This window comes from Uloborus diversus, unplaced genomic scaffold, assembly GCF_026930045.1.
Source record: "Uloborus diversus isolate 005 unplaced genomic scaffold, Udiv.v.3.1 scaffold_1079, whole genome shotgun sequence".
NCBI lineage: Eukaryota > Metazoa > Arthropoda > Arachnida > Araneae > Uloboridae > Uloborus > Uloborus diversus.
In genome coordinates, this window is record NW_026557742.1 from 55,308 (window position 1) to 65,922 (window position 10,615).

General features: G+C 34.6%; 1 protein-coding gene across 1 annotated transcript; it reads left to right on the plus strand.

Moving 5' to 3' along the window:
* The first annotated feature begins 6,147 nt into the window (after nucleotides 1-6,147).
* LOC129232103 (leukocyte elastase inhibitor-like) lies at nucleotides 6,148-6,963 on the plus strand. The gene has a single exon (XM_054866340.1). The coding sequence runs from the start codon at nucleotides 6,148-6,150 to the stop codon at nucleotides 6,961-6,963; it is 816 nt and encodes a 271-aa protein (XP_054722315.1).
* The last annotated feature ends 3,652 nt before the right edge of the window (nucleotides 6,964-10,615 follow it).

The window sequence follows — 10,615 nt, forward strand, 5'->3', positions numbered from 1 at the left end:
AAAAAAAAAAAAAGTAAAATTAATGAGGTGTGATTATACACTGCTGCATATTTGTGCATCTTTTTTCATCAACGTCAAAGTATTGAATCTTACTTATTAACCACAGGATGAACTTCCTAAGATTGCTTCTGTGTCTGTTTGGTTGTTTATTTTACCTAGCTTGAAATTTCCTTTTACGCTTTCAATGCTACGTAAAATAAACAACCATACAGGCAAAGAGGAAGCCTTCATTAATGCCTTAGCTCCTTTGCCTTTATTCCATTGTCTCGAAGTAATTAGCGTACTGTAATCACGATTTCAAGAAGAAATCTTTGGTTTTTGAATTAATACTATTAAAACTTAAAAATTATTACTTCTTTGCGTTTTTAATTTAATTGCTAAAATTGAACTTTCAATTAAAAAAATTTTGTTTTTTGCCGTTATATACTGTTTGTTGTCACCGCAGATTATAAAGGTTTTCTTTTCTTCAGACTTGAGTGATTCTTTAATTTTATAACCAAGTTGTATTCTTCTTTTATATATTTTGAAATCAACTAATTGCTTTTTTTTTTGTTCTTTTTTTCTTGCATTTCAAAGCTGTTTGTTACAAAAGCAATCTAAGATTTTTTTTCGTTGCATGATGAAATCATTTGAAATAGAGTTAACTTGTGTACTTAAGTAAATATCTTTAATTTTTTATTGTTAAAAATGCTGCATTCATTCATTATAACCTATGTTCTTGATTAGAGAAAAGCTCCTTATGAATGGATGTCAAATGGTTTCATCTGTTTTGCATAAATATGTCAATTAGTTATATAAGAATAACTACATTACTTCTAGTCTTTCACTATTACTTGTTATTCTTGCAACAATTATTATACTGTTTGAAAACTTAGTTCAAAATAATTTTAGTTACTTTTTAGCTCTAAGTTTCTTAAAATTCTTATGCTAAGTGGTTTCTGGAAGTAAAGTATTTTTTTTTTTTTAATTTTCTATAATTTTTCCATGTAGAAAAAATTTAATGTACTGTTTTGTAGGGGTTTTTTCCCCCCCAAAAAAATTGACTTGATATGTTTTTTTTTTAACCATTTTATTAAAAAAGTAGCATTTTTTTTAAATATATCTTTAGTTTCAACAACTTTACATAACTTAAAACGTTTAAAATACTGCGTTTTATACAAACATACAATGGATTTCAAGTAGAGCAAAGAAAGAAAACCATTATCATTGGTTACGTAAATCAGGGAAATTTGATGAACTTAATCAGGGAAATCAGGGAAAAGTCAGGGAACTTTTTTTTCACAGTTCCTGTCGCCACCCTGGTTTAGGCGTGCGCGCATGTGTAGGCTATCCTTGTGTGTGTACGTAGACCTGCGTGTATGCATGTAGGCGTGAGTGTATGTGTGTGTCAGTGTGTATAGGCACGCGCGTGTGTGTGTGTGAGTGCGTGTGTGTGTGAGTGCGCGTGTGTGTAGGATGTATGAAATCGAACGAAATTTGGTACATATATGTGCTCCTATGTGAACTTGTGCCCATTGGTTTTTGGAACAAATTCCTCCAAAGGGGGTGGAACACATGGTGCATGGTACACATATGTGCTCCTATGTGAACTTGTGTCCATTGGGTTTTTTGGAGCGAATTCCTCCAAGGGGGGTGGAGCAATGGAACGTTTTTTGAGTTATGTGTGCCTGCTATTCCCCAAGAAGTAACCGGCGGAATCAAACAAAATTTGGTCCATATATTACCCCTAATAGGTACAGGTGCTGATTCAATTTTGGTGTCAGTAACTTAAATGGGGGTTGAGTTATAGAACGTTTTTGCCGTCGATTGTGACTGCTGTATCTCAAGAAATAATGAACGGAATCAAACAAAAATTTATCGACAAGTAGCCCTTAGAGGATATAAGAGCTGATTCTATTTTGGCGTCAATAACTGAAAAGGGGTGGCGCAGTCGAACGTTCTTTTTTTTTTCAATTGTGGGTGCCATATTTCATAAAGTAATGCGACGTTCTGGATGGAATTTGGAATAAATGTGAATCCCTATATGTAAACAGGCGTTGGTTCAATTTCTGCTCCAATCGCTCTATGGGGGGCTGATTTTTTTTTTTTTGTAAATAAAAATAGCTTTATAATTGCAACAATAAGAAAGAATTAATCGTAATTCGCCACTCCAACGAACTATAGGGGGCACTGTAGCCACTTCCTAATGGCGGACGAAAAAGGTAAAACAAACGCACGTGGTAACGAAGAAAATGCTAATAAGCCGAGTAAATTTTGCTCGTATGCATGATTTTTTCGCTTTATTGTTTTTAAATTAATTTTCGAAGTCTTGTCCAAATTCTGGCCCACGTAGAAAGAAATAAGAATTCAAAAAGCATTACTAAACGTCAAATATTAATGCAAACTACGTAGTTCGTAGTTCTAAGCAGCTATTTCCACGATGTTGAATTCGATATTTATCAATTCTTGATAAACTAAATAATAATTGTGGCCTGACAAAACTAACAATTAATGCTAGAAAATTTAATGTGACATAACGAATTAGTATCAAAAGAAGATGATACTTCTATGCCTTGCTTAGCTAGCGCTTATTGTTTTGCATTTGTAGCTGAGTTATTTCTCGCAAATTCCCGAATCGATTAATTTAAATTTTTCTGTTTCGATGTTTCTTATTTCTGAGTTATGATTTAATTATGTCATGCAATGCAAATCATCAACAGAATTCTCACGGATATATATGGTGGTAGTTTTCTTTTCAGTTGATCTACCATTATTTCTTTTTACTTATCGAATTCTGTAATCTTACTACCATTTTATTCCACTTATGATAAAAATTAAGAATGGTGAAATGGTAAACACACGGAATCTCGCCAAGGGTACTTTGCTCGCACAATACTAAAACTATAACCCTAAACAAATTTGGCGAAACTTTTCAGCTGAGAATAAAAGCAATAAAGTAAATTCTTTCTCGGTTAAACATTTTTCATTTTGTTCTACAATAACATAGGCAAGAAAATATTTTTCATACTCCATTCCAACTAAATGCTGCTGTAAAATATGGTTAGTTAAATTAATTTACGATTAAAAAAAAAAACCATATTCTTACAAATTTACACAAAACAATTAAAAAAAATTTACCTTGTATAACGTTATCCAAGATTGTTAATCCAGAATTTTTTTGTGTCATCGCTTTCACCATTCCTCAATCAACTCACGTTTTAGAAGGAAATAAGGAAAACTAATATTATTTTGAGAAGCTCGAGAATACTACTAAGGGGCGAAACAATTTCTGTAGCTGAAAGCAATCTAAGACACATCGATTGCGTTAATAAATACTCAGAACAAACTGCCTGTGTTTACGTCAACAGACACACGTGAACGCAATGTGGCAATGTTTTAGTTTTTTCGGCAGTTTTGTAAATCACCGCAAGGTAGCGTATTCGAGCGCTGGAGTTGCGAATAGACTGTCGTCTGCGCATTTCACGTGATTTTAATTGTTGGAAAATTACCAGAAAATCGCGATGATTTAAACTTTTTAATTGCTGCCATCTTGAGTTTGTTAACAAATAAATGTTTGTAATTATTTTAAGCAAGGCTTTTAAAATAATTTTCAATTTTCATTTTTTGCTTCGCTTTTGAGATAAATCGGGGATTGGGATGGTCGTCAAGCTTTGGCGTGTGTAATTTTGTTTTTGTTGGGAATATTGCTTCCTCGTCAAGCATGGGGAGGAATCAGAAATATAAAAAAGATATAGAAGAAAGTTTCGTGATGGCCACAACATACTAGTTTAAAAATGGCCAAGTTTAGAGGTTAATAACTTAGTGCACGACAGGTCAACAAGTTTGGGACACAGCTGCTAGTTATAGTCCGAAAGGTTTAGTTTAAGGTCCAGGTTATAAACTCTTGGCATCTAATCAACTTTTTTAATTATGCGGTCTCAAAGTTGATAATTTGAAACAAAATGAATCAAAGTTTTTGGTCATTTACTCTAAAAGGCCCGAGTCAATAACTTTGAGCAAGAGCTGTAATTATACTCTACGTCAGAGCTTCTCAAACTGTGGTCCGCGGACCCGCGGGGTTCCGAGAGTCCATGCTACGAGGTCCGTGGTGCTATCCAGCTAAAACGTTAAATACAATTGAGATTGAAAAAGTAATGATATTTTAATTTAAAAAGAAAGCACATTTATGAGGAATAAAAAAGTTCTTGCTTAAGTATATGCAGAGCGCAGCAGCCCCCTCCCCCTCTCGGAAGTAACTTCCGGGGGACTGGTGACCGATAGCGAGCAGAGGGCGCTGACTCCCTATAATTATAAGGCAAACTTAAGCAAGCAGCATTGTGAAGGCTACGCAGATCCCAATCACAGCATTACGACGCTGCCAGGGTCCGAAATAATTAAAATCCTAATACGCCATCAAAATACAACTCATATGAAAAATTAACACACTTAAACTAGGCTTACAGTGATTTGTTCACTAACTTCAAAAGTTCATTTTTTTTTTGTAAACTTGTTGTAGAAATTTGTTTTTTTTTAAGTAGTTGTAGAAATTTGGAACATTTTTCATTCTAATTAAATTTCAAGTAGAATTTTACATCCATAACCCAAAATAATAATGTAAGAAATGAAAACTAGACAAGAGCTCTGAAAAATATGCAGAACAATGAATTAATTTGAAGAAAAAAATGCGTGAAAATGTATTTGAAAAAAAAAAAAAAAATTAACTGTGTCGAATCATTTTTTTTTTCTTTGAGCGCGCCAGTGGGAGGGGGGGGGGGAGGATCCGCGAAGTTTGTAATTTTTCCGAAGGGAGACCGCGGATGTCTAAAGTTTGGGAACCTTTGCTCTACGTGGTGTAGTTTTAGACTCATGTTAGTAACTCATGGGATCTAATTTTCATAATTTAACGGTCTCAAAACTAATGATATTTAATTACAGTGTATTTATATCATTCGTAAATTCAATTTTCTTTGTAATTCTGTTTTTGCCATTTTTTCCCCATTTTTGCTGTGTTTTTTTTTTTTTTTTCATTTTAGCCATGGTTTTTTCCACTGTCCTTGCAAAAATACCTTTTTGCCAGCAAAATGTGCAATTATGGTTCGTGGGAAACTTATTTTCCGGATGAGTTCACATTTTAATGGAATGTCTCTGATTCTCCGAAAATTACAAGGAAAAGAAATAACGAACAATTTTAATTAAGAGTGGCACTAAAAGGAACTAGTATCATATTTATCTGAGTGATTTTGCTACACAGTAAAATTTTGATAACATGAATGAAAAAAAAAAAAAACAATAGTAATAATTTATACCTTGCAGTCAACAGATTTTTTAAAAGTTAAAATTTATATTTTTTGGACTAAAAGAAATGTTAATGAGGTGCAAATTCACAATTGAGGCAGTGAGAAGCAAAGGGATGTAAGTGGCAAAATTAAGAATTTGGAGATAACCAGTACACAAGGTAGGTGAACAACTCCTGTCTTGGGGCAAGAGATAGTACTAGTAGCCCTTGCAGGTGCTGCTGTACAGCATAATTTAGAAAACAAATTCAATGAAAGCCTACCTAGGACGTTATCTTTAAACGCATTTTACTCAAAACTAGAAAATGTCCACTTACATCCCTTTGCTTCTCACAGCTTCAATCACCAACAGAAAATACTTATTCATTCATTCTTAGCATTAGCTGTATGGTTTAATCATAATTTTCCTCTTCTAGAATTCAAAATGGCCTTTAACATCTTCATAGTTCTGTCTCTTTTGCGCTCAGTGATTATAGTCAACAGTCAATGCATAAGTGCGGATGACATCGCAGTCAATGAAACTAATATCGGGGCAGCCACTCGCAATCTTCTAGATAGCAGAGCCTATTTCAGCTTCAACTTGTTCCGTACTCTACAGACAGACAACACAGCTGACAAGCACCCCAGTGGAATGTTTTTCAGTCCATTAAGCATTTGGTCAGCATTGATCGTCACTTACATGGGAGCAAAAGGTGTCACAGAAAACGAAATGAGAAGTGTTCTGGGCATTCATAATTTGGACAAAAGGACTACTTGGGGTGCATTTCAAAGCATACAAAGCTTCGATCAACATCGATCAGAATCCGGGAATTCGTCTTCAGCAAATCGGGTTTACTTCCAAGAAAATACTCGATTCAAACACTGCATAGTAGAAATGATACGAAGCGAGATCGCTTTCGTCGATTTTAAAAACAATCCTGAAGCTGCGAGAGAAGCGATTAATGCATGGATTGAGAAAGAAACCGACGACAAAATTAAGAATCTAATTCCTTCCAATGGAATTAGTTCCCTCACTAATATGATCGTTGCCAATGCCGTCTATTTCAAAGAATCTTGGTTCCAGTCTTTCGATGAGATGAAGACAGTTCGAGGCCGATTCACAACAGCAGAGAGGAAAGATATATTCGTAAACATGATGGAAACTACTGGTAGATTTCTTTACGGAAGAAGCGATGTATTGCAATGCTATGCTCTTGACCTTCCTTATACTGGCAAGACCTTAAGCATGACCATTCTTCTACCAAAAAATCACTATCGCGGGGTACGTGATCTAGCATACAATCTGACTCCTAATCGTCTAAGAAATCTTTTAGACAACATGTATCCAAGAGAGGTTGAGGTTTATGTCCCCAAGTTCGAAGTCGAAGATACATTTGAACTTTCATCAGTCCTTAACAAGATGGGACTTCGATCCCTTTTTGATCCCAGCAGAGTAGACCTGTCAGGATTCACTGGGCTAAGAGAATTTACTGTCGACTCTGTTTTGCACAAGGCATTTGTCAAAGTTGACGAAAAGGGAACAGAAGCTGCTGCTGCAACAGGTGTAGTATCTTCACGAAGTGCATGGCCTGAGGAGCCTACAATCTTCAATGCTGACTATCCTTTCGTGTTCTTTATTCGTGATCGTATAAGTAATGTAATTCTCTTCATTGGAACCGTGCAAAAACCACCTGAAGTCGATGAAGAATGACTTATCGTCGAGTAGAGATCATTACGCCATTTGAGGATGAACATCACCAATGTCTCGACACCATTTTGCATTTTTCAAAGTCATTTGAAACTGCATTATTATAGATTCGAAGCGTTTGTGTATTCTGACACTTTCCTACATATTTTTTCAACTTTTATAACATTTGTAGCATAATGAATGTCATTTGAACTTCGGCAGCTGATGATGAAGGAAAAAAAATCGGATTGCCAAAAAGAATAAAACTTTTTATTGAACTATTGTTTTATGTTAAATTTTTCATGAAAAACCAAAAACTGTTAAGAAATTAATTTCACATTCTTAGAAAAAGCAATCTCGTACAATTGTTTAGAATTTATATTTACAGAACGATTGTTTCATCTGTTCTATTTCCTCCCCCTTTGTGGACCAGGGGCGGATACAGGATTTCATTTTAAGGGGGGGGGGTCATGGCCAGGGACGATAGTGGACTCAAGTAACATTTTCTGAATACAGTCTGAAATTTTCGGAAACTATGAGGAAGTTCGACATTCCCTCCCCCCCCCCCTCCTCACGTAAAAAAAATTCAAATTTGCATACAAAAATCATAGAAATAACCATTTTTAAAGTTTTTTTTTAAAATAATTTTTCAGGTTTAGAATGTGTTGTCAGCCCTAAATTTTCGGAAACGGTAACCCAAGATTTTCAAAAATTTTGGATCGCGAACACCCCTCGGTCACGCTTCAGAATGGAATCTCACGTACGGCAATTTTCTTGAACTGGGTTAAATTTAATAAAAACTATAATAATTAAAATTAATCGCTTTGTGTGTTTGACCAATGGGATTCATCTTGTAAAAGTCACGAAGGAACAGTATGATATTTCCCGAAATTCATGCTTAACATTAATAACTAACTGACGTAACTAAAAAGTTATTGCATATTAATTATAATAAAATAAACATTAAGATAATAGCTTCTTACGACGGACACAGCACTTTTTTAGATTTTATGTACTGATATCTCCGTAAATAAGCTTCATTTCATTCGACACATGCATCTTGTACGCAGAAATACTCTATTAAAACTTCACTTAAATATGCGGCGAAAATCTAATTAAAAATTAAACATTTTATGAATGTAATTCGGATATTGATAAATACTCACAGACTGATTTTTCCCCCCAGTTGTTAAAAAATCAGAGGTGGACGAGGACATTCTATTATCAGAGTCTGATACAGGAACTCGGGATACGTTCCCATCGGATTTGGGTTCATCAGGTTTTTTTTTGTTTGTTTGTTTAACTTTGCAAAAAAAAAAAAAAAAAAAAGAGAACTATGTTTTGTCATCCGATAGCTTCATTATTTTTGTAATAGTCCTTTTCTGACAAAACGCGTCTTTTTCAGTACAGTTTCCGTCTAATACGAGGGGCTAATTTTATGAAACTCTCGTATAACGAGGTTTCACGCACGAAACTAAAATTTTACATTTCTTGAAAGAAGAAAATCCAAAACACTGATTTAGACTAATTAAACTATTAACAGCACAGTTACACATATATTCAGCACGAACAAAAACGAAACTGTCTAAAAATCACAACAGAAAGAAATAATAATTTAGAGACTTTACAGGAAAAATATTTACACACTCAAATGTTTTACAAATGAAAAAAAAAAAAAAAAAACCATGTATGCAGCTCGGGAAATAGTTTGGCAAAAACTCTCATCGATTAAATTTGTTGCATAAAAAGCGATCGGGCGGCAGGCACATCGTTGTTCCTTTTTAATTTCACTGGCGTCTGATGACAGCGCCGTAGAAAAACTGTCTCAAGCAAAGCTATAAAAAATAGAAAAATGACAGGTAAGGGGACCATTCATGATTTCCGTAAGGATAATTTTGGCAATTTTTGATTCCCCGCCCTCCCCCATGTAAGGATAAGTAAGATTTTCTCCCACCCCCCCTATCTTACGTTAGATTCAATATCGTTTTTCAAAATAATAAAATAACGAATCTTACATCATTGGGAATCGTTATTAAATTAAGTATTTTTTTTTTTTAATGTTTTTTATTTATTTATTTTTAACGTTTTTTGTGTAAAGAAATATTTTCTAAAAGGAATCTAGAATGAATGTTTTTTCGGCAAATATTTTTTGTATATGATGCGGTACTAATTAAAAATAAGACATGCCATACACAGAGAAATTCTTTTATTATATTTTACACTATTCATTCTTTGAAAAACAAGTAAACAACAGCTTATCCTAGTACGTTTTTTACCTTCCAGAAGTGAATGAAATATGATCCCTGCCAAACCACTTGAGACTGCGCGATTTTGAATGTAAAATATCGACTTGGAAAGTATTACGTAGGAATAGCTCTGACCCCTCCTCCCCCCCCCCCAAGTAAGGGGAATGTAGAGATTTTTCCACCCCCCCCCCTCTGGACCCTTACGGTAATTAATGAATGCCCCTAATGCTAAAAAAAGAATTCAAAAATTATTTACTTTTTCTTATGGTTTCCTTAAGGTTTTCTTCTCTTTTTTTTTCAAACAATAATTTTCCCTACTCAAATGCATTGAACCTTATGACGATTACAAAGCATTTTCGCAGATTAAGGGGGGGGGGGAATCAAGACCCTCATAACCCACCCCCCTTCCATCCTTCATGTAATGCCCAAAAATTAAGTTTAAAAAAAATCACCTTTTCCTATTTTTTCGAGCAAACATTCAAATACTATCGCGGTTGGTAGGTCATGACCCACCCCCTCTTGTATCCACCACTGTTGAGGACCATAAGCTTTGAAAAAAAATATGGGCGTTTACTGTTTTTTCAAAATAAATAAATAAATAAGTAAAACATTTTGCTAGTATTACGATTTTGATGACTCAATAATAAGAAAATATTGTTACAAATTCTGTAAACAGTAATTATTTTTATGATTAATTTGTTGTAATCAGGCTAAATTTGGCGTTTATTCCATTATTTTTCATCTAAAATTGTCTTAGTAACGTAACTTGTAAATAGTTTCTTGTAATGAATATACAGGAGATTTATTTACAACTATGTAAGAAAAATGTAGTTAACTGCTAAATTAACCATATCAATTAGGCAAATATCAATTAACACCATAAACTCAACGGTAATACACACATTCACATCAAAAACGCAAAAACACAGCGCAAAGGCTTTGCAAAACAGAGCTAATACACTACCCACTCTCCAGCACGACGCTCAGTCAAGACTAACTTTTTATGTCGCGGAGGCTACTTATAAATCCTTGAAAAGTTTCCACAATATTCCATTGAGAAATTTCGATTACGTTCTACCAATTTCTCGTATTTTCTTTTTATTCCATTCACAAATCTTATCTTTCAGAAATGGAGGGAACGATGGCAAAACATCTAGGTGGCAGTTACTACTTCCTCGATCAAGGATTTCAGATGTTCTGAAAGAAATACATAATAGTGCGAATGGAGGACATTTTGGTGTCTTGAAGACCCTCAATAAAGTTTGAGAGCGCTTCTTCTGGAGCAAGGCGAAGGATTACGTGGAGAAGTGGTGCCATTCTTATTCTTGTGATGCCTGTGCTACCCGCAAAGGACTGAAAGAAAGAAGCCGAGGGAAGCTACATCTGTACAACATTGGAGCTCCTTTCGAACGAATCGGGATCGATATCTT